This window comes from Apodemus sylvaticus, chromosome 16 (genome assembly GCF_947179515.1).
Source record: "Apodemus sylvaticus chromosome 16, mApoSyl1.1, whole genome shotgun sequence".
In the NCBI taxonomy this organism is placed as follows: domain Eukaryota; kingdom Metazoa; phylum Chordata; class Mammalia; order Rodentia; family Muridae; genus Apodemus; species Apodemus sylvaticus.
The window spans coordinates 35,258,898-35,284,228 of NC_067487.1; the positions used below are offsets into that span (position 1 = coordinate 35,258,898).

General features: G+C 41.7%; 1 protein-coding gene across 1 annotated transcript in view; it reads right to left on the bottom strand.

The window, feature by feature from the left end:
* Positions 1–9,505, bottom strand: part of Cplane1 (ciliogenesis and planar polarity effector complex subunit 1) — an 86,120-nt gene extending 76,615 nt beyond the window's left edge. The window contains exons 1-6 of the mRNA XM_052159843.1: positions 9,131–9,505; positions 6,589–6,717; positions 4,166–4,301; positions 3,950–4,069; positions 2,894–3,126; positions 519–625 (exon numbers count right to left, since the gene is read on the bottom strand). Of these exons, the coding sequence (XP_052015803.1) occupies positions 519–625; positions 2,894–3,126; positions 3,950–4,069; positions 4,166–4,301; positions 6,589–6,669 (677 nt within the window). The 5' untranslated portion in view covers positions 6,670–6,717; positions 9,131–9,505. The remainder of the gene's footprint in view (positions 1–518; positions 626–2,893; positions 3,127–3,949; positions 4,070–4,165; positions 4,302–6,588; positions 6,718–9,130) is intronic.
* Between the last annotated feature and the right edge of the window lie 15,826 nt (positions 9,506–25,331).

The window sequence follows — 25,331 nt, forward strand, 5'->3', positions numbered from 1 at the left end:
ATATTATTACAAAGATACAAACTATTATTAATTTTTTTAAATATTAAAAAATAAAAACCTCTTGGAGAGGCCTGACGGCTCCAGCATTTACTGTGTAAAAACAAGAGGATCTCTCTGCATCCACATGTTTCACACAGAATTCCAGGAAAGCCATGGCTACAAAGTAAGACTTTGTCCAAAAACACAGAATAAAACAAAATAGCTGAGCATTTCGAAGGTACAACGTAAATCCAAATATTTTTACCCCCTTTAAATTTCAACTCATTTCAAAGTAATTATTTTTATTGTATCAAGACAAATATACCACCACAAACCATGCCATGTTCTCCTATCTAGGAAAAGGAATAAAAGCAAGAGAAACTGTCTAGATTAAATGTAGAAAAGTGAAAGGTGGACAGGAAGATCTACAAAGCCAGAAAAACCGAAATGAAGATCTAAAAACCTAAATACATGCTGGTCAAAAATGACAACACTAGTTTAAAAGTGGAAAATAAGAGAAAGGGAAATATTTACCTCACCTTACAGATGTAAATATATTCTCATACCAGTGAATGGCCAGAAATGTTAACTTCAAGCATTCTCCAGAATAAAAAGTAAAGGAGCACAGGCAGCAGTCGCCAAGTAACTGTAGATGAATTTAGTAATTTAGTATAAAATTATTCTGAAAATAAATTGACATATCAAAATGTCTCCTATAAATGGAAAATATTAGGTCCCAGCTTATATTTCATTTTTAACAGTAAGCTTAAGGCTATATTATTTTTCTTTTCCCAGAAGCAAGGCCCAAATGGGAAATCAGCCTAAGGCTAGGGAAGAGCTCTTTTGGGGCTGGGGAGAAAACCCAGGGCCTTGAGCATATTGTTTACATTCCAGTCCAATAAAAGAAACCAAAGTAAAGGAATCTGTACTGGTTTTTCAATAGCACAGTAGGCCAAATGCTGACCATATTATCTATATTATGATTGATAATATAAAATATAAGATAATATCAATATCATCCAAGTGACTCAAAGATTAAAATTCCTAACATATTAATGTATTCAATGCTTGAAGGCATGGAAATGCTCATTACCCAGATTTAACTATAATATATAAATGTATAGAAGCACTATATGCCGCTTCATAGATATGTACAAATACTAGTTTAAAAGTATATACTGCCATCTGCTGTTGCTGGGAAGGTTGCTGTAAAATTATTCCCTTCTTTTAAAGTTTATATTAATTATATTAGAGCATCACCTTACTGGGAAGGACTAATAAAATTTCAAAATGCAATTTTTGTTTTGTTTTGTTTTGTTTTTCAAGATAGGGTTTCTCTGTGTAACAGCTATGGCTGTCCTGGAACTCACTTTGTAGACCAGGCTGGCCTTGAACTCAAGAGATCTACCTGCCTCTGCCTACCGAGTGCTGGGATTAAAGGCTGCACCACCATCACCCTGCTTTTATTTTAAAGAGAGGCTGTCACAGAGCCCAGGCTGATCTGAACTGATCAATCATCTTGCTTCCGTTTCCATAAAGCTGAGATTATAGTCACGTACCACCAAGCCTGACTTCAAACTACAATTTCTAACAAAAGAGGGTTAGGTAATAGATGAAAGTTCATACAGAGACAAATTGAAACCACTTAAAATTTTTATTTTAAAGAATGAATCTACTATATCCTGAGAATTTACTGACCTATTTAACATCATCAGTTCTAACTTATTAACTTATAAAACATGCTTTCTTTTAACTTGGTTGTTTATGACAAGGCCTTACTATATAGCCAAGATAGCCTGGAGCTCAATACGCAGCCCAGGGTGGCTCAAGTTTGGGGAAATCCTTGCACCTCTGCCTCCCAGACGCCTGCACTACAGGTCTGCCTTACCATGCTCCCTGTCCATGCCGGCCTCCCAAGTGCTGGGACTGCACACATGTACCACCGTGGGCACCACAGGCTGGGACTGCACACATGTACCACCGTGGGCACCACAGGCTGGGACTGCACAAATGTACCACCTTGGGCACCACAGGCTGGGACTGCACACATGTACCACCTTGGACACCACAGGCTAGGACTGCACACATGTACCACCGTGGGCACCACAGGCTGGGACTGCACACATGTACCACCGTGGGCACCACAGGCTGGGACTGCACACATGTACCATCTTAGGCACCACAGGCTGGGACTGCACACATGTACCACCGTGGGCACCACAGGCTGGGACTGCACACATGTACCACCTTGGGCACCACAGGCTGGGACTGCACACATGTACCACCGTGGGCACCACAGGCTGGGACTGCACACATGTACCACCTTGGGCACCACAGGCTGGGACTGCACACATGTACTACCTTGGGCACCACAGGCTGGGACTGCACACATGTACCACCTTGGGCACCACAGGCTGGGACTGCACACATGTACCACCTTGGGCACCACAGGCTGGGACTGCACACATGTACCACCTTGGGCACCACAGGCTGGGACTGCACACATCACCACCGTGGGCACCACAGGCTGGGACTGCACACATGTACCACCGTGGGCACCACAGGCTGGGACTGCACACATTACCACCGTGGGCACCACAGGCTGGGACTGCACACATGTACCACCGTGGGCACCACAGGCTGGGACTGCACACATTACCACCGTGGGCACCACAGGCTGGGACTGCATACATGTACCACCGTGGGCACCACAGGCTCACTACAGGTCCTATTATGACTAGGAGAATGGGAATTTTAATTTGGAACCATTTTTTAAAATCATCGTTCCAAACAGTACTCTCGCACCTACTCTGACAGGTGACAAGCAGTAATAGCCCTGAGTAAACAGCTTCTCTCACAGCACCAGTTCTTAAAGCCCAGAGCTCTACCCCACAATGCATCACTGGGATTTTACCTCGCTTTGTACAAAAACAGCGTCCACTACAGCTTCTTTATCTTTAGTGGAAGGTAATAAAACTGCTTCTTCAGGCACAATCTGGGACCACTGACCCATCAGAGAAAGGCTTTTAGAAGATAGGATATTCTTCAATTCCAAATATTCCCACAGAAGTATGCAGCCAGAAGATGTAATAAGCAGAATTCTTTTCCCATTTTCAGCTACATATAAGTATAGTCTTGAAGAGCTTGCTAATTAACACAAAATAAAACAGAAAAATTAAACTTTTGAAATCTGATTTTTCGCTTTTTGGCTTTCATGAACTAGGGTCTCAATCTGTTGGCCTCCAGCTCACTGTGACCCTCGACTTCAGCCTCCCGAATGCTAGCCTGGCCAAGTTAGCTACCCTTGTAGTAAAAACCCAAGCTGTTTACACTCGATGTCATAACCAAAGCATTAGAAATAGCAGTACAAACAACAATCACATTTACTACTTTTTGTTTGTTTTTTGAGACAATTTCTCTTTGTAGCCCTGGTTATCCTGGAACTTACTATTTAGACCAGGCTGGCCTCAAACTCAGAGTTCTGCCTGCCTCTGCCTCCCAAATGCTGGGATTTAAAAGCATGCATTCTGTGCCTGGCATTAATGATAATGTCCTAGGAACTGAACCTTTGCCTTGTGCACACTGGGCATGCGCTAGAACACTGAGACCCACAACTAAAGTTCTTTTCACCTTCCCTGAGAGGGTCTGCACTCAAGTTGACCTTCAGCTCAATCTGAGGGACAAGCAATACTTAGCCTTCTGGTCCTCCCGCCTCAGTCTCCTGAACTGCTGGGATTACAGACCTGTACCATAAAACCTGCAGTATTATGTGACAGTAGGAATTTGTTATCACTGCAGTGTCAGGCATGCCAGGTTTTCTCCTTTGAGCTGAATTAGGTGCAAAGCATTTCAGAACATACAGTATACAGACAGAAACAGACATGCACAAGCCCATGAACAGATGTAGTTATCCAAAATGAAAAAATTCCATAGACTTTTTCCTATCAAACAAAAATTTAAAAATCCCTACCTACTGTAGCTTTAATTACTTCTTTAGGCTTTTCAGTGACTTGTATTTTTTTCAAACAATCCTGATCTTTGTTCCACAGGAACAGCTCTCCTGTACTAAGGACCCCAGACAGCCACACATCTGTTCAAAAGCAAAACCAATGTTAACATCACCATTCACTTTGTTTTCTTTAAAAGCACAGTAAGCTAGCCTCTGAACATGTCAGTATTACTTAACCATTAGTAGACGTTGCCAGGAAAACAACATCCTTCAACAAAGGCTGCAGACTGGGAATTTTCTTCTTTGTTCTTCCTGACAGCAAATTAATTTCATTTATGAATTTCTCATCCAAAAGAAAAACAGCTTCATTTTCCTAAGAGGAAAAAATACCATGTGAAGCTCTCAGGTGACCCCGAGAGTGTCTTGTCTACATGATCTTGTCTATATAAGTTACTCTAGAAAGAAAACAAAGTAACATTTAAGAACAAGAATAATTTATACCACAAATCTAAAGGAAACATTAACCTAAAATCTAAGCATTTTCCATCCTGTTTAAGACTTGGGTTGGGGTGTCACTCTGTGACTGGAGTGCTTGTCCAGCACGCATGGGGTCATGACTCCAGGACTACAAACCAAGTAACTGATAATAAAATACCTCTTGCTAAAATTATTGGGTCAGGTGATCATTTAAAGTTCTTTAAAGGTTAACACTCTAGGGGCATTAGCCAAATTAATGTCCTAAGTATGTGAACGTTTGTATGGACAAGTTTGTATACTGTTTGATTAGATTAAGATGCATACAGCTCTGGGAATCCATAAGCTATGACTCCAATCACTTTTGTTGTCTAGAAAAAGTACAGTACTTTTGTTGAAGTTTGTGGAGCCAACAGCAGCAATGACACCTCAGAACCTGTTAAAAACACAAATTGGCAGAGTTGGAGAGATGGCTCAGTGGGTAAAAGCACCAGCTGCTCTTCCTGAGGTCCTGATTCAATTCACACCACCCACATGGTGGCTCACAACCATCATAACTGTAGTCTCATGGAATTCTCATGGAGTCTGATGCTTTCTTCTGGTATGCAGGCATACATGCAAACAAAACACTCATATACCTAAAACAAAGTTTTAAAACATTCTAAGCATTAAAAAAAAAAGAAGCATGGGCAGTGGTGACACACACCTTTAATCCTAGCACTTGGGAGGCAGAGGCAAGCAGATTTCTAAGTTTGAGGCCTGCCTGGTCTACAGAGTGAGTTCCAGGACAGCCAGGGCTATACACTGAGAAACCCTGTTTCGAAAAAACAAAAAAATGAAACAAGCAAACAGAAAAATGTACATTACCAAGCCCAGACTTCCTGAGCTGGAAATGCTATGGGACTCAGCAATCTGTTTTTATTATTTTAGTGTAAAAATTATTTCAAAATTGTTTCATTACAACCTTTTTAAACATACTTATCACATATTTTGCTCATACTGGCCCATTAACCTCCCTTGTCCCCGTCCTACCTCCAAGAACTCACTCTCCTTCCATTTTTGTCTTGTATGCACATACATATAGAGTTTAAGTGAACTATGAAAAAAGGCATAGCATATTTATTTTTCTCCCTTTCCATCACCTTTTGTCATAACTACACCCCTTGGACCCCTCCTTCCTCCCCTGGACCCCGTTTTCCTCCCACAGGGTCCCCTTCCTACTTTCACATCATATGTGTATTTATTTTTAAAATGCATATTTTTCACATTTTGAGAAAATGCACACAGGGCTTATCTTTCCGTGTCAGGCTTCTCTTGTTTACCATAGGATGATCTCTAGCTCCATACACAATCCTTCAAAATTCTTCCTTTATGGCTGAATAAATTTCACCTGTCCAGAGGACTCTGATGAGTAGAAAAGTTAAAAGCCCCTGGGCTAGAGGATGGCTCAGTGGTTAAGAGTCCTTGCTATTCTTCCAGGTAGGATTTGATTCCCAGCACCTGTGTGCAGCTCACAACTGTACCCCTCTTCTGTCCTGTGTGGGAACCAACCATGCATGTAATGTACTTACATACATGAAAGGAAAACACTTATACACAGAACATTAAAAAAATTTTTTTTAAAGTAGAGAACTCCCATTACAGGCAAGTTAATTAAGGGTAGAATTTCTCACTGAAAATTTGAATGTTTATGTCAATGACCAATATAATCAGAAGGAAACTCTGTAGGTTTGCCCACTCTAAGGTGTGAGTGCTATACCATGTTTTATGAATGGCATTCCTGGATTATGAATGCCTTATGGCCCACCTCTCCTATCCAGCTCTGAGGTTGCTTTATAGCACACTCATGAAAGACACAATATTAAAAAACACTCCACTGTTTTGGTAGTGCAAGTGTAAGAAATTCAGTACTCCCTTGATATGAAGAAAAAATTGAAAATAAAAGCTTTCACCTAGAGGATTCAATCTTCTGAAAATGCTAACTTACGCATTATAACTTTGACACACCCACCTACCATATCCACACACATTTTCTGAAAATGCTAACTTGTACCTTATAACTTTAACACATACACACACACCTCATTGCTGTTTTTTGAGGCCACAGACTATTCCTATATCTTACAAGGAAAAGCACATATTTAACATATATAAAACCCCTAGTTTATGAATAAAGGAAAACTCACTTGACCTAACCAGGATACTCTGGGCCAGGGTTTTTTCTGCTTGATACTTGTTGACGTCAAAACTTCTAATCTCATCTCCATGCTTGTTGAGATACAAACGACCAATCAAGCAAAGCCAGTCACAAGATCCTGTGAGAAATAACAGCAATAATAAATAGCCTGTAATATTTTCAGAGAACGATAGGTTAGTTTTCTCAACACTGACAACATAACGGAGGAAAACCACCTAAGTAAGGAACGAAAGATTCCCTGTGGGTTTGTTTCAGAAGGCGAGACTCACACCTGGGTGTCTGCACAGGGAAGAAGGGTCTTCACCTCACAAGGGAAAGAAAGCAGAGGGAGCAGGGATGGTCAACCAGGCATAACCTTCAAAGGTGCATCCCTAGTGACCTATGTCCTCTAACCCGACCAAACGCCTCAAGTTTCCAGAACCGTCCAAAGCAGCATCGCAAGCTGGGGACGGAAGTAAGCAAGCAAGCAAAGTTGCCGTGGGAAACATCTGAAATTCAAATGATAACACTGAACATGTTAATTTAGAAGTTCAAGAACTTCTAACAGACCATAAAAATTCTTTTTTTAAAAAAAATGAATTGGTGAATTTATGTGAATTGGTGTCTTTGCTGCATGTACGTCTGTGTGAGGCTGTTAGATCTCCTGGAGCTGGAGTTACAGTTGGAAGCTGCCATGTGGGTTCTGGAAATTGAACCCAGGTCCTCTCAAAGAACAGCCAGTTCTCATAACTGCTGAGCCATCTTCTCCAGCCCCGATAATTCTCTTCTTAAGGTAAGAAACTGCATTCTGCATGTCATCCACATCCTGAACAGAGGCAAAATATATTTGCTTTCTTAACACGTTACTTCTTAGACAGGGACCATAAAGTTTCCATATGATCTGCCTCTCTGCAGAGCTGCAGTATAGCTGACTATATTTTAGTTAAGAAGGGCAAACTCCCTAGCCTCCTGCTCCTCCTCTGACTTTGCTACGGCTCTGACTATTCCCTTGACATTAAGGTAGACTGTGCGATTACTTTGGCCAAGAAAGTACAATGGATGTGACACTCTGAATGTCCAAGGCTAAGTCACAAAAGGTGAGAAAGGAAATCTCTGGAGTAAGCATTTAGAAGCTCCTCTCACCAGGGAAAGCAAGCTGCCATCAGCCCACACAGCTGTGTGCAAGCCCAGACTAGCTCGCCTGAAGAAACCTAGCCAGTCCTGTCGTTGCACATGAAGTTGCAGCTACCTCAGAGGCTGAGGCAGGAAGACTAAAGCTCAAGGCTTCTCTGTGCCCAGACTGAATTCATGGCCAGCCCGACCCTGTCTCAAAATGAAAAGAGGAGCTGCGGTACGGTTTGCAGCTAGGCACTGGTTTGGTGTGTGAGGTTCATCAGTGCTGCTCACTGACTTGTACCTTGCTCAGCCTTTCTTTCACACCCCAGGCCCACCAGCCCAAGGGTGAGCTGAGGCCTCTCCCACCAATCCTCAATCAAGAAAGCACCCCCACAGGCTTGGCCACATTTCAATCTCGGCAAGGGTGGTGCTGGGGGAGGGGGGTGCGATTTTTTTTTTCAACTTAGGTTCTTGCCAAATGATTCTAGTTTGTGATGAATTGATAAGAAACTAGCTAACCAGTGTCAGTGCAGAAACAAAAGCTCAGGAGTTCCAAATGAAAGATGATTTCATTGCCCAAGGCAGCCAAATGCAGCATTTTATCCTGCATCAGAAAACAAAAAAAAAGTGCTATCTTATTCAATACTAAATTTCCCAAATTTGATGGCATTACTGGAAATGTGCATTGTCCTGAATAGGACAAGTGAATATAAGAATGTCTAATACATGCAATCATCCTCAAACCAAAAACGATTTCTAGGTAGTTAATAGTTCCTAAATACTATATATACAAACATGTAAAGAGAAAAATAAAGTATGGCAAACCATAGAGAACTGGTTAACCTAAATAAAATACATATTTAATTATATTATTTTTACAGCTTTTATATAAATGCAAATCAATAAAAGACATCAGGAGAAAACCCTGCCCAGTTCAGTTAAACATCATCAGATTCTACTGGTGACTGTTCTAATAGATGTACTAGAGACAGCAACTTGTTAGTTTTGGTTCTGAGGGATTAATTGTATTACGTTTTTTTGTTTAATGGGCCCTTACTTCTAGATATGAAAGATAAACTTAAAAGATTTATGCAAAGGATTTGTTTGGAAATATACAGAATTATATTTTGGCAAGTAAAATGTAAAAGATAAAAAGATAACAAACCACTTCAAGATTTGGGTTCGGTGCCCTACACAATCACGTACAACCTCCTTCACTTAGAATTCTAAAAATCACCTCCTGGGATGCAGCAAACACCATTTTCTGACGCATACTGCAAAGCCACTCAAAACACTGATGCTACTGGATAGAGACCAAGCACCACACAACAGGCACCGCAGATGGAAGAATTGATAATAATAATAAAAATTCGCTCTATCGCGCAAAAATATACGACGGGAGTAATCTCCAGTCTAGGGGCACGGGGAAAGGGTACCTTTATTTCAAACAAATCGGAGCATGCAATTTCAAGAAAATCACTGACGTCCTGGGGCTTCTGCCACGGAGGATGCTAGGAGCCCGCGTCCATCCCTCGCTGCCCTGTGGTCGGCTGGGGTCTCCTCAGAAGTTCCCTCGTCCAGCCCGAAGGTCCCCGGTGGAGGTGTGGGGGGCCGCGGCGGGGAGAGGGCGCCTGCGAAGCCAGGGAGGACCGGGGCGGGACGGCGGGCGGCCGCGAGGAAAACGGAGGTTTGCCCTCAGCTAGATGGGAGACCCTGGGAGTCGGGAGGCGCGGGGACCGAGCCCCTAGGGAAGGTTCCAAGGCCGTCACCTCCCGCCGAGGCCAGCAGAGCCTGCGAAAGCGCTGCGCCCTGGAAAGAGGCGAGGAGGCCGCGCTGGACTCCCCAGAGCCGTGTCCAGGAGACGCGTGGGCGGGGCGCCCCACTGCGCATGCTCCTGCCGCCCGGTGGGCGGGCACCGAGCGGCTCCCCGCGCCCCCTCCTCGGCGTCGCCCGCTCTCGCCCGCGTCCTGGGAGAGCACTACCATCCTGCCAGGGTGGGCTTCCTCCACCCAGTTTGTCCTGCCCTCCCGCTCTCTCCGTCCATCCCTGGCTTCCCTTTGAGTTTCCGGGCTCTGCGTGGAGCTTTGCCCAGAGAATGCCTTAAGAACCAACACTTCCATCTGCGCTGCAATGAGCGATTGTTGCCTTTGTAGAGATTCCCAGCACCTGAATGGCGACATAACCTAGCATAGGGGTAACTCCAGTTCCAGGGGAACTCACGCCCTTTTCTGGCTTCTATGGGCACCAGGCACAAAGGTAGTTCACATAAATACCTGTAGGCAGAATACTCCTAAAATAACAAGTAAAAACAAAACTAACAAACACCTTAAAACTCCCTAAAAGTGCCCTTCATAGACCTATAAGAAAAAGGTTGACAGACATCCATTAGTGAAAATATTAAACAAATACATTTTCCTGATGTTTTTCATTTGTACAGATTTTTATTTTTCTGTTTATTTACTCTATTACTACTTAAAACAAATAGTTCCCTTTTGTTTGTTTGTTTGTTTGTTTAGCTCTTTATAGAGTCTGGATATTAGACCTCTGTTAGATAAATACCTAGCAAGTAACTTTTCCATCCTGTAAATTGAGTTTTGTCTTCTTTCCTATGCAAAAAAAAAAAAAAAAAAAAAAAAAAAAAAAAAAAAAGTTTAATGTACTTCCACTTGCCGTTTTTTAAATTTTACTTCCTATGCATTCGGAATTCTATCCAAAAAAAAAAAAAAAAGCATTATTTACAGAAATGTCTTTAAGTATTTTCCCCATATGTTTTCTTGTTTTTGTTTTAGAGTTTTAAGTATTACATGAACAACTGACTCATTTTGAGTTTGTTCTTCACGTTTATTTGTGTAGAGGCACACATCTATGGCTCATTTGTGAGGGTCAGGGGACAAATTCTAGCAATGATTACTCTCCCTCCCCCATGTGGATTCCAGTTCAACTCAGAGGCTTGGCAGGAAGCCCACCAAGCCATCGTTGATAGTGCTTGGGGTATTGCTTGAGATGGTGGTTGATCTGCAGTAAAGATCATTTTCCTAGCAGCATTTGATGAAGAATCTGCCTTATGTATGATTTTGGCACCTTTGTCAAGAATCAATTGGCTGTAAACGAATGGGGTTGCTTCTGAGCTCCAGGGTGCCCCGCTGATCTGTGTGTTTGACTTTTTACGCCAGTACAGTGTTTTGTTACTATGGTTCTGTGTGTGTCTTGAAATTAGGGATCACGAAGCCTTAAGCTTTGCTCTTGTTGCTCAACATGAACTTGGCTATCAAGGATCTCTTTTGCTCCCGTATAAATTTTAGGAGTTGTGTGAAGAATGTAGCTAGTATTTTAATGAGGTTGCATTAAATCTGTAGATGGCTTTGGTTAGTTGGGCTTTTTAATAATATGAATTATTCTGACTCTCTCATTGGCCTGGAGGTCAACTATTAAGTCTGACTGGATGGCCAAGGCGCCCAAGGAATCCTGTCTCTAGCTTCCCCACACTGGGAATAAAAGAGAATCACCATAGTCACCTTTCTCTGTCAGTGTTAGAGACTGAATTCACATCCTCATGCTTGCAAAGTCCTTTTCTGACTGAGCCATACTTACATACTCCCCCAGCCTTGGAGATAAATACATCACACACATGTGTGCATGCTCACACACACATGCACGTGTAATTTCTTTTGGTGGTGCTGAGAGTTGAACCCAAGTTTGTGTATGAGATGTACACACACACACACAATTTTTTTCTCTGTGTGGTTGTTTGTTTGTATGTCTGTATAGTGTGAATGCCTGATGCCTGTGAGGGCCAGAGGAAGGCGTGGTATCCCCTAGAACTCAAATTATAGACAGTTATGAATATAGCCTCCATGAGGGTGCAGGGAGTAGATTCCAGGTCTTCTGGAAGAATAATCAGTGCTCGTAACTGTTGAGCCGTCTCTCTAGTTTTAGCTCTACATTTTAATCGGTGGTTTGTGGGTCCCCTTTCTTCTCAGGGTTGGCTCCTCTAGGGCAAAGGGAGCAGAAGCAGCAAGCAGGTACTGGATGTCTGTATGACAGAAGGACATCCGCAGATCCCCGCAGTGAGACAATTGTACTTTATTACTCCAGGAATAGGGTATGTGAGGGCTTTGGGGGATATGGGTGGAAAGGGTTAATCAATTGTAACAAGGTACCTAATTATCACACAGGCAGGAAGCTGGAGAGGGACTTGTGTACGAGTTATGAAAAGAACTCTGCACAAGGTCATTTTTTAGACAAGGTCAGGCACCTGTGTTCAGGGACACTCTCCAGACAAGATCAGGTAGAGAAAGGGAACCCCTGAAAAGAAAGGGAGTCCTGCTTTTTTTTTTTTTTAAATAAAAGAAAACATTTAATTGGGGCTGGCTTGCAGATTAAGAACTTTAGTCATGGCAAGAAACATGGTGGCATGCAAGCAGACATGGTGATGGACAAGGAACTAAGAGGTGTCCTCCATTTTGTGCAGAGCTGGGAGAGTCATTTGGACATGAGTGACCGAGACCTTAAAAGCAGAATTCCCCAACAATGGTTAATAGGTGTGTTCACTTACTGTCTTCGTCACTGTTCTATTACTGTTCTATTACTGTGAAGAGACACCATGACCAAGGCAACTCTCATCAAAAAAGCATTTAATTAGGTGTTTAATTACAATTTCAGAGACTTACTCCATTATCCTCTTGGCAAAGGGCATGGTGTCATGCTGGCCTGGTGCTAGTGACGTATCTGAGAGCTACATCCTGCTGTCTTCTGACACACCAGAAGAGGGCATCAGATCTCATTACAGATGATTGCGAGTCACCACGTAGTTGCTGGGATTTGAACTCAGGACCTCAGGAAGAGCAGTCAGTTCTCTTAACCACTGAGCCATCTCTCTAGCCCGGCATGGATTTTTGAAGCCTCAAAGTCCACCACCATCCATTGATACACTTTCTCCAACAAGGCTGTACCTACTCCAGCAAGGTCACACCTCCTAATCCTTCTAACCTTTCAAAGAAGATCCACTCCCAGGTGGCAAAGCATTCAAATATGTGAACCTATGGGGGCTATTCCTATTCACACACCACTCAGAGACTAATGCATCCTGTAGTTTGAGTACTTTTCTGTAAGTGACATCAATTGACAATGTAAATTTAAAAAATTAATTAACATTTCCTTTCATACATGTTGTAGGATATTTGATCACACTGTGAACATGGAGCTTGTGTTATTTACTGGAGAAAACTGTCTCTAACTGTGGTGTGGCTCAGCTCTAATGCAACACCTTTCTGTTTATTGTAAGATATTAAATAAACTCAATATAGGTCAAGAAGTGGGGTAAGCAACCAGTTGACAGGAAATTGATAGAAAAAAAAAGAGAGAGTAAAAAGAAGTCAGGTAAACAAAAAATTAGTAGCAGATAGATAAAACACCACCAACGAGCCGGGCGGTGGTGGCGCACGCCTGTAATCGCAGCACTTGGGAGGCAGAGGCAGGCAGATTTCTGAGTTCAAGGCCAGTCTGGTCTACAAAATGAATTCCAGGAAACCAGGGCTACACAGAGAAACCCTGTCTCAAAACACAAAACAAAACAAAAAAAATCCTACTCAGCAATTAGATACAATGAATTCACAAGATTTTTAGGCAAATGGTTTGATCTGGAAAATATCATCCTAAGTGAGGTAACCCAATCACAAAAGAATACACATGGAATGCAATCTCTGATAAGTGGATATTGATTAGCCCAGAAGCTCTAAATACCCAAGGCACAAATTGCATAACAAATGACTCCCATGAGGAAGTATGGAGAGGGTCCTGATCCTGGAAAGGATTAATCTAGCATGGGAAGGGAATATAAGGACAGAGAAAAAGGAGGGAGGTGATTGGAGAAGGGATGGAGAGAAGAAGGTTTATGGGACATATGGGGAGGAGGGATCCGGGAAAGGGGAAATCATTTGGAATGTAAACAAAGAATATAGAAAATAAAAATATTAAAAAAAAAAAAGCAAAAAAAAAAAAATCACCAAATTAGAAGCTTGTGATACCCAGCAGAGAGGACAGGAATAGGCCTTATTAAACTGGTTTGGTTGTTGGTTTTTTGTTTGTTTGTTTGTTTGTTTGTTTTCCAAGACAGGGTTTCTCTGTGTAACCCTGGCTGTCCTGGAACTCACTCTGTAGACCAGGCTGGCCTTGAACTCAGAAATCTACCTGCCTCCCAAGTGCTGGGATTACAGGTGCGTACCACCACAGCTCCACAATTAAACTGGACTCTTAACATTCATTCAGCAGGAATTGGCTAGGGAAGTGCAGTGAGAAGCCATCTGGAGCTCCTGATTAAGCTCTCTCCCCAAAGATGAGCTTCCAGTCTCTTGTTCATACTGCAGAATTTTTAGTCCAGGGATAAACACTAGTGAGATAAACCCACTGGAGATGTTTTAGCTTTTAACTTTCTCAAAGGGTGTGTTTGATACCCACAGCTACTTGCAGTCTTTCCCTTTCCCTAACACAGAGGCCAGCCTGAAACAGGACAAAAATGTCATATCCCACTGAAATCCAGAGGACCAGTAGAGAAGACTTTGAAAGCTACATTCCAAAAAGACAGAAGATCTAGAAGAAGTTAGTAAGGTCCTAAACATATATGTCAAGAAGACATAAACCACTTAAATATATAACAAGCAATGATATTGAAGTTGTAATAAGGAGTATCCTAATATAAAAAAGGGAGATCTGGAAAGAAGAGTGAATGCCAATCCTCCTTAAACCAGCCCATAAAGGAAAGGAACACTACTAAGCTCATTTTATGAAGCAAACATTATTGTGATTCAAACCCAGATAATCACAGCAAAAATTCCTATAAAGCAATTTCCCCGGTGAACATAGGTGTGAATTTTCTTAATAAAATATGTGTAGACTGAGTCCAACAACACATCTAAAAGCTCAAATACAGCCGGGCGGTAGTGGTGCACGCCTGTAATCCCAGCACTCTGGGAGGCAGAGGCAGGCAGATTTCTGAGTTCGAGGCCAGCCTGGTCAACAGAGTAAGTTCCAGGACAGCCAAGGCTATACAGAGAAACCCTGTCTCAGGGAAAAAAAAAAAAAAGCTCAAATACTATGACTGAGTTGTGTTCATCCCATGGGTACAAAGATGGCTCAACAATGTACGGATCAAAGAATATAACATAGCATGTAAGTAGAGTTGGGGACAGAAATAATACGATTATTTCAAGACATGCAGGGCTGCAGAGATGACTCAGCGGTTAAGAGCACCGACTGCTCGGCCAGAGGTCCTGAGTTCAAATCCCAGCAACCACATGGTGGCTCACAACCATCTGTAATAAAATATGACGCCCTCTTCTGGGATGTCTAAAGACAGCTACAGTGTACTTACATATAATAATAAATAAATCTTTAAAAAGAAAAAGACATGCAGAAAGGGCAAAAAAGAAGAAAGTTCATCATCTCTTCATGATATCTATCTATACATATCTAACATATTAAATTTTAAAAAAGATCATTTTCTCAACAGTAAGGAATGAGACAAATGTACTCACTGTCTCTGTTCTTCTTTGATGTAATGCTCAAAGTCTTAGCTGGAGCAACAAAGATAGAAAGAAAGATAGAAATAGAAAAGGAATCAAGCATGATGTCTATTCTTGCTTGACTACATCTCAACTAACCAAAACCTAAGCTTCTAGGTATCTCTTGTAAGGGATTTTTCTGGATTGGATCATTTGAGCTTGGACGGTCTCCCTGAATCCAGGTTATTTGAAGACCTGTGATACATCTGGGCCGGACTGTCTGATGGTAGTCTATAAAGAACAAGGAGGAAGGAAGCACTTGCTCTTTGCTGGCTTGCCCTCAGGCAATGAACTCTTTGGCAAGTTGATTCACTCATCGGTACTGGAACCTTCTTCTTTATGATTCTGGCATATACCGAAAACAAGCTGAGAGGTCTTAGCCTCATGGACTGAACTGATATTGGATTCTCAAACTCTCTGACAGGAGTCAGCCATTGTTGGAATAATTGGACTACAGCGTTTAAATTGGACCACTCTAATAAATTTCATTTTCATATATATAAATTCGTTCAATCAGTTCTGTTTCTCTAGAGAACCCCTACTAATAGATGAGATTATCTCTATTAGCATATAAAATGAACACCATCAGAAACCTCTTAGGTCTGATAAATGGTTTCAGTAAGGTAGCAGGATAAAAAAAAAATCAACAGGAAAAGATGGGTAGCTCAATCCACAGGACCACAGAGGTTAGATATAGAGTAAGGAACTGGAGGGAAGGGTCAGATCTGTAAGGGAGAAACTGATACTAAAATCTGGTTCCATAATTGGTTTATGATTGTGTCAATAAAAGAGGTGGAAGCCAATTACTGGGCAAAGAGAAAGGTGGGCTTTCAGGGCCGACAAGAAGAGTTGGAGAGGGAGAGAAATTGAGATTGAGAGCAGGCAGTAGATCGGAGGAGGCAGCAGACATGTATATCTCAGAAGCATCTATAGTTTGTAGTCTCTGTTGTGGTGGCCAAGGAGAATAGGGCAGGATATTCTTTGCCCAGCCATTGAGTTATCTGGCTACTTTTAAAATATTAAGGCTGTCTGGTGTCTTCCATCCATGGTGACTAAGGTGGGCAGGAGAAAGGGCAAAGCCAGAGCCGACATTGGCAGCTTGGCTGAGTTAACCACAAGAGGTTGAGGGAGCCCAGGCAGAGCTCTCGAAAAAGAGCGTGCTTATAAAATTACACACTACACAGATCTCCCTGGAAAGAGAAAACAGAATAGAGTTATGGATGGGTAGGGGTGTGGATGGGCAAAAGGACAGACTGAAGCAGGAGGATCGGATGGGGATCCATTGGGAATATGGGGACAACTAGAATTAATGACAATTTGAAGGGTCATCTGAAAACCGAAGACAGAAGATGTTTCCTAAATTATATACATAAATGAAGGTGATCAGAATGAAATTGCCAAGTAATGGGGGAAGACAGAGCTCCAAATTGCAGGATTGGACAAATGGGTGTCATAAGTTAAAATCTTCACAGCAAAGAAAACAATCTGTAGAGTGAAAAGACAGCCTAAAGAATGAATAAAAGGGCTGGAGAGATGGCTCAGAGGTTAAGAGCACTGCTCGTCCAGAGGTTCTGAGTTCAATTCCCATCAACCACATGGTGGCTCACAACCATCTGTAATGAGAGGCAATGCCCTCTTCTCGTGTGACTGAAGACAGCTACTGTGCATTCATGTAAATTAAATAACTAAAAAGAATGAGTGAGAATTTTTCCAAATCTATGCAACAGGGGCAAACCTACAAGAAACTCAGAAAAACTAAATATAACTAAGTCATCCAGTCAATGACTGGGTAAATGCATAAAATCAACAATTCTTATTCATTCATTTATTTATTTTTACATCCAACCACAGTTTGCCCTCCCTCCTCTCTGTCCCCGCCGCCATTTCACTTCAGAAAAGGGCAGGTCTCCCATGGAAATCGTCTGATCATGGCATATCAGGTTTAATAAGACTAGGCACCTCCTCTTACTATTAAAGTTGAACAAGGCAGCCCAGAAGGAAGAAAGGGTTCCAAAAGTAGGCAACAGAGTCACACAGCCCCTGCTCCCACTGTTAGGAGCCCCACAAGATGACAAATGATACTACTATAACATATATGCAGAGGGCCCAGGTCAGTCCCATGCATGCTTCCCGGTTGGCAGCTCGGTCTCTGTGAGCCCCTATGAGCCCAGGTTAGTTGACTCTGTGGGTTTTCTTACGGTGTCCTTGATCCCTTTTGCTCCTACAATCTATCCAAAAGTGTATGGATTTACTTCTGAGTCTTCAATTCCATTGATCAACCTGTCTATTTGATGCCAATACCGTTTTTTATTACCATTGCTCTAGCACTATCTGTTGACGATTCCTCTCTCCTTGAACTGGGCACTGCCCTTGTAAATCAATTTTTCACATATGTATCTACTCTGCTCCATTAATATGTCTGTTCTTACAATGTTGCCTCGACAAGAGTGCTGTTTTTTGTTTGTTTTTTCAAGATATGGTTTTTCTGTGTAGCCCTGGCTATTCTGGAACTCATTCTGTAGATCAGGCTGGCTTCCAACTCAAGAGATCTGCCTGCCTATGCCTCCCGAGTAATGGGATTAAAGGCATGTGCCGCCACCACCAACAAATTGATGTAGCTTTGTAAGAAAATACTAAAATTGATATATGCTCGCTCGAGTTTACTTTTTTGTTCATGTACCTGCATGAGTTTGCATGCCACGTGTCTGCGAGGCCGGAAGAGAGCACTGGATCCCTAGAACCTGGGGCTGCAGGCAGTTGTGAGCAATGAAATTTGGGTGCTGGAAACTGAACCTAGGTCTTTGGTAAAAGCAGTATGCAGGCTTTACTGCTGAGCCATCTCTCCAGACCTCAAGTACTACTGGACTGTCTCTGAAGCACCAGCTCCTGAATAATCCCACAGCGATCTTTTATTAATATGAATGCTTTAGGCCTTAGTTTATGCTTGTTCCCAACTGTTAGGGTCCAAGAATTGCCAAATAATGATTTCCCAGACTCGCATCGGATGTCAGAGTGAAGAGCATTGATTCAGCTGAATTTCCTGCATGCAGGTGTCTGCCCATTTGGGAAGGGAGACCTCTGGGGGACTCATACAGAGGCCAAGCTTTTATGTCAGGGGAATTTCAGGAAGGGTTTTTACCTTGGTTGGTTAGCTCCATCTCTAGGAGTCTGCTTCTATAATTGGTTAGGCTCTGGAGACTTCCCAGGGGGTTGCTTAGGCATTCTAGCTACCTATACTTACCTCAGGCCAGATGACAAGATGTCCTCTGATTGACTGCCCACAGCTGTGATTGGCTGACCATGGGTTCCTGAATCCGGGTACTCATTTCTGGGAAACAGAAACTTAGGCCTACTCTCCCCAGTTGCCAGTTTGTAGCCTGTCATGGAGTCAGCCTGGCACTGGTTAACTCAGTCCTTTCACTCATAAATTAATTGGTTTATTCTAATCTACATTCTGCCACAAGGGTCATTACCTCTCCTCAATTTCATACATATGACTTCTTCCGTGTCTGGCTGGCGAATCTCTGAAGTCTGAGTCTTTCCCAGAGTTTCTCTCTCTGCTGGGGAGTCCTGCCTAGCCTCTCCTGCTCAGCTCTTGGCCATTTAGCTCTTTATTAATCCAATCAGAAAGTGCCTTAGGCAGGTGGGGAAGAACAGAGAAACAGTTTCACACAGTGTACAAAAAGAATTATCCCAATGCTCAAGTTTATTTTTACATTTGAAAACTGTTTTGGCCATTCTACTGTTATTTCTATATATTAATTTACTTTTTGAATTTTTAAATTTGATTTAAAATATAATTATATCATCTTCTCCCTTCCCATTTGTTCCTCCCTTCAACCCCTCCCATTCAGGAGGTCAGGTCTTGTTTAGGCAGCGATACTGTGGAGGTGTCATGGTACAGCTTCCCCATCATCTATAGATAGCATACTTTCACAGTACACTTCCTAGTCCTCTGGTCCTTTTTATCTTTCTGCTTCCTCTTCTGTAACATTCTTTGAGCCTTCAGTGTTGGAATTATGATGTAGATGTGTTCATTGGTGCTTTGTGATCAGTTGGTCTCTGAATTGTAACTAGCTGTGGCTTTCGGAAGGGTTCTCTACTGGAGATACTTCTACAGTGTGCATACTGGGATGCAACCAGCAGGGAATCCTTTGCCTGGCTGGAAGGAGCAAAAAGGGCTTGGGCATGGCCAGAACAACCAAAGTGTTATAATTCTGAGGGAAGCCAGAGCAAGGCAGGCTGATGGGCCTCTTCTGAGACTGCTGCTGCCCCTGAAATGAGATGCAGCAGACAGTTAGGGGACAAACTAGGGCCCACCAAGCAGGGAGAGGCTGTTTGGGCCAGGTCAGGGACCAGTGAAGAAAACTTTGGGAATGAAAACTCTTCCCTGAAGTGTTACAACTTTTAAAAAATTTTTATTTATAGCTGTCTTCATACACACACCAGAAGAGTGTGTATCAGATTCCATTACAGACGGTTGTGAGCCACCATGTGGTTCCTGGGAATTGAACTCAGGACCTCTGGAAGAGCAGTCAGTGAGTGCTCTTAACTGCTGAGTCATCTCTCCAGCCCAAAGTGTTACAACTCAAAGACAGGCAATCTCAGACCATCTTTCACGAAATAACTTGTGCACTTTATTCCTTGTGGATAGGACCTTATAAACACTTGGGGGTGGGGTGGGATCTAGAGGTAGATACTTCCTACTGGCTCTGAGATGTTAAGAATGCCTCATCTGCATGTAGAAGGAGGTTAGGTGTCCCTATGTGACTGTCACAGTCCTCTCAATGGGGTGTCATGGTGTTCCAGGACAGGAACATGGTCGAGAATAGATTTAAACGCCGCCTACCCTACTCAATTATGTGCATTGCCAGGGTTCCTGAATCTGCTCTACCTTACTAGTTTTTTGTCTGGTGGCATGGTCCATTATGCCACATGGATGTAATTTCTAGAATGTAGTTGGGAATCATTGCCGATCTAGTAAATCAGGGGTAGTAGGTTTTCCTCTCAGATCCATGATCTCACTTGGCTAAAGACAGAAAAGAAAAATTCAAGAAGATAAACAGGACAGGTAACCTGATTTTCTGATTCTTCCATGAGGGAACAGCCCTGTAAGGCTTAGACATAAAAATGTCTCTAGCCAAAACTTCAACTAAAATTAGACAATAAATCTTGTTGGTCATGGAATCTTTCACATGGCATGAAGATTTATCACAATTGGTTATTGATCAAATTAACTCATAAAAAGGATACTTGTCTTTTACCTGCTCAAATAAGGAACAAAAATTCATCCTTAACTGTTAGATCTGTGCACTTCGCACAATCCATACAAATATCTTACAGTACTAAAATTTTGGATGTAAGATTCATATATTGCAGGTTGTACATCTCTGACAAGATTCATCTGCATGGACGCTGAAAAGAGCTGCTGTTCCAGCTCCCTGTCTCCTCATGCTGTTTCCAGAGACGTGCTTCCAGAAGAGCTTCAGAGCTGCTGGTTGCAGATGGACTAGGTTCATCCAGCCTTTCAGACAGATCCAGTCAGAACTTCAGTCAAGCCCTGAGCCTTCTAAGTATACAAAGACTGGATAACAGATTCTAAAGCTAGCTTTCTTAAGTCTAACAATTTTTTTCAATTTTCCTACCCCTCCCCACTTCTTAAAAATGTTCATCAGCCCAATTCAGCAGGAAGGAGTTGTGGAGAGTCAACCTTCCCAATCCATTGGTTATGATCATTTTATAAATTAGAAATAGGTTGTCATTTTAAGGGATAATTTGGAAATGGCCATAATTTTGAACAGGGAGGAAACTAGGGATCTTACACTTGGAGATTTCTGTCTTTCCTCTCCTCTCCTCTATCCTTTCCTTCCAAGGCAAAAAGAAGGGAGTTAAAGGGAAAAGGGGGATAGAGTGATGATATAGAAAATTAGATATATGGGATGGATAACTAACATTATTCTAAAAGCATTGTATAGCTATAATCTTACATTGGTAGAAATCTTAGTATTTGATACAAACTTGAAGTTATAATTCCTTACATTGGTACAGAATTTATATATTGATACAGGAATAAGGTTTTCATTGGTATAAATTTTTGTATATTGATACAAAATTTGAAATTAATATTGTTATGCTTAGACAGGCATTGTGCCTATGCAACTCATTTAAGAATACAAGGCTGCCGGGCGGTGGTGGTGCACGCCTGTAATCCCAGTCCTTGGGAGGCAGAGGCAGGCAGATTTCTGAGTTCAAGGCCAGCCTGGTCTACAGAGCGAGTTACAGGACAGCCAGGGCTACACAGAGAAACTGTCTTGAAAAAACAAACAAATAAACAAACAAAAAGAATACAAGGCTTTGACCCAGTCCTTGTGATAGCTGCTATTACAAACTGTTCAGGATGATTAGGTAATGCAAGTTAAGGACCAGATAGTAAACTCACAGTTATATTAGATTCTGATTTAATTATAATAAGGTACTATCATTATTATTCAGCTAGAAATACCTAAGAGTAGTCAAGGTTTAACAGTTCAGATATACTTGGTCTTCAAAAGCATCAGAAATCCACAGATGACATTTAAAATAATTTCATTATTTGGATTTGGTTTTTTTTTGTTTTTGTTTTTTTGTTTTCCCGAGACAGGGTTTTCTCTGTATAGCACTGGCTATCCTGGAACTCACTCTGTAGACCAGACTGGCCTCAAACTCAGAAATCCGCATGCCTCTGCCTCCCAGAGTGCTGGGATTACAGGCGTGTGCCACCACTGCCCGGCTAAATAATTTCATTATTAATAGATTTTTGCCTAAAAGACATGTCTTCTCCTGACAGCACCCATGTGTGGGTGGCCTCATCCTTCACCTGGAGTCAAGGCCTATCTGTGGGTGGTCTTTACAGATTGTATCTCTCCTTTGTTGGATTTCAGCTAAAGTCATCACCATTGGGTTCCGGGAGCCTCTTGCATCTGGGACTTTCTAGTGGCTACCTTCAGATCCCCACCCCCACTGCTACATGTTTCTATTCAATTTCCTGATGTTCTGTACTTCTATCCCTTCCAATGCTAGATCCTGCCCTTTTTCTCCCTTCCTCTTTCCCTCCCTCCCTCTACCTCCTATGATTGTTTTGTTCCCTGTTCTATGTAGGATTGAAGCATCTACATTGGTCATAATTCTTAAACTCCATATGGTTTGTGGGGTTTATCATGAGTATTCTGAGCTTGTTTGGGCTAATATCCATCCACTTATTAGTGAGTACATACTATGTGTATCCTTTTGTGTCTGGGTTACCTCACCTAGGATATTTTCTAGATCCATCAATTTGCTTGCAAGTTTCATGAAGTCATTGTTTTGCTAGCTAAGTAGTACTTCATTATGTAAATGTACCACATGTATCCATTCTTCTGTTGATGGACATCTGGATTGTTTCCAGCTTCTGGCTATTATAAATAAGGTTGCCAGAAACATAGCAGAACACGTGTCCTTGTATGTTGGAGCACCTTTTGGGTATTTGCCCAAGAGCAGTATAGCTGGGTCTTCAGGTAGAACTATTTCCAATTCTCTGAGGAACCGCCAGATTGATTTTCAAAGTGGTTTTACCAGCTTGCAGTCCCACCAGCAATGGAGGTGTGTTCCTCTTTCTCCACATCCTCGAGAGCATCTGCTGTCACCTTCGTTTTTGATCTTAGCCATTCTGATTGGTGTGAGGTGTAATCTCAGGGTCATTTTGATTAGCATTTCCCTGATGACTAAAGATGTTGGACATTTCTTTAAGTGCTTCTCAGCCATTCATGATTTCTTGGTTGAGAATTCTTTTTAGCTCTGTACTCCATTTTTAATAGGGTTATTCGGTACTCTGGAGTCTAACTTTTTGAGTTCTTTGTATATTTTGGATATTAGTCCTCTATAGTAGGGTTGGTAAAGATCTTTTCCCAATCTGTGGGTTGTTTTTTTGTTCTATTGAGAGCGTCTTTTGCCTTACAGAAGCTTTTCCGTTTTATGAGGTCCCATTTGTCAATTGCTGATCTTAGAGCTTGAGCCATTGGTCTTCTGGTCAAGAAAAGTTGCCACACTTTTTCTTCTACTAGATTCAGTGTATCTGCTTTTATGTGGAGGTCCTTGATCTCCTTGGACTTGAGCTTTGTACACGGAGATAAGAATGGATCAATTTGCATTCTTCAACATGCTGATCGCCATTTGAACTTGCACCATTTGTTGAAAATGCTGTCCTCCTTTTTATCCACTGGATGGTTTTGGCTTTGTCAAAGAAGTGACCATAGGTGTATAGGTTTATTTCTGGGTCTTTAATTCTATTCCACTGATCTACCTGCCTGTCTCTGTACCAATACCAGGTAGTTTTTTGTTTTTTGTTTTTTAAATCACTATTGCTCTGTTTTATAGCCTCAGGTCAGGGATGGTGATTCCCTCATAAGTTCTTTTTTCTTTTTCTTTTGCATTTTTTATTGGGCATTTTACTTACATTTCAAATGTTATCCCCTTTCCTAGTCCCCCCAACTCCCAATCCTGAGACTCCACCTCACACCAGTCAGAATAGCTAAGATCAAAAACTCAGGTGACAGCAGATGTTGGCGAGGATGTGAAGAGAGGAACACTCTCCTCCATTGTGGTGGGACTGCAAGCTGGAACAAACACTCTGGAAATCAGTCTGGCAGTTTCTCAGAAAATTGGGCACACTATTACCTGAGGAGCCAGCTATACCATTCCTGGGCATATATCCAAAATGTAATAAGGACAGATGCTCCACTATGTTCATAGCAGTCTTATTATAATAGCCAGAAGCTTGGAACAACCTAAATGTCCCTCAACAGAGGAATACAGAAAATGTGGTACATTTACACAATGGAGTACTACTCGGCTATTAAAAACAATGACTTCATGAAACTCTTAGGCAAATGGATGGAACTCGAAAATATCATCCTGAGTGAAAATATCATTCCAACCACAAAAGAACATGCACTCACTGATAGATATTAGCCCAAATGTTCAGAATACCCAAGATACAATTCACAGATCACATGAAGCTCAAGAAGACCAAAATGTGGGTCCTTTGGTCCTTCTTAGAAAGGGGAACAGAATACTCATGGGAACAAATACAGTGATCAAATGTGGAGCAGAGACTGGAGGAAAGGCCATCTAAAGACTGCCCCATGTAAGGATCCATCCCATATACAGTCATCAAACCCCTAATTCCTTTTATTGTTGAGAATGGTTTTTGCTATGCTAGGCTTTTTGTTATTCTAGATGAATTTGAGAATTGCTCTATTTCTGTGAAGAATTGAATTGGAATTATGATAGGGATTACATTCAATCAGTAGATTGCTTTTGGTAAGATGGACATTTCTACTATGTTAAACTTGCCGATACATCAGCATGGGAGATCTTCAGAGACTTGAAGTTTTTGTCATATAGATCTTTCAGTTGCTTGGTTAGTAACACCAAGATATTTTACTTGTGACTATTCATTTCCCTAATTACTTTGTCAGCAAGTTTATCCTCTGACTAAAGGAAAGCTACGGATTTAATTTTATATCCAGCCACTTTTCCGAAGCTATCAGCTGTAGTTCTCCAGTGGAATTTTAGGGGTTTATGTATACTATCATATCACCTGCAAATAGTGATATCTTGACTTCTTTCTTTCCAATTTTTATCCCTTTGATCTCCTTTTGTTGCTTAATTTCTCTGGCTAGAACTTGTAGTACAGTGGGAGATTGGGCAGCCTTGTCTTGTCACTTCATTTCAGCGAGATTGCTTCAAGTTTCCATTTAGTTTGTTGTTGGCTGTACATTGCTTTTATTATTCTCTCCAATAGTTTTAAGAGGTGTTGTATTTTGTCAAAGGCTTTTTCAGCATCTAATGAGATTGTCTTTTTTTTTTCCTGAGTTTTATATAGTGGATTATGTTGACAGATTTCTGTATACTGAACTATCCCTACATCTCTGGGATAAGCCTAGTTGATCATGGTGAATGATCATTTTGATGTGTTCTCATATTCAGTTTGCCAAACATTTTAGTGAGTTTTTCTGCATCAATAGTCATAAGGGAAATTGATCTGAAGTTATCTTTGTTG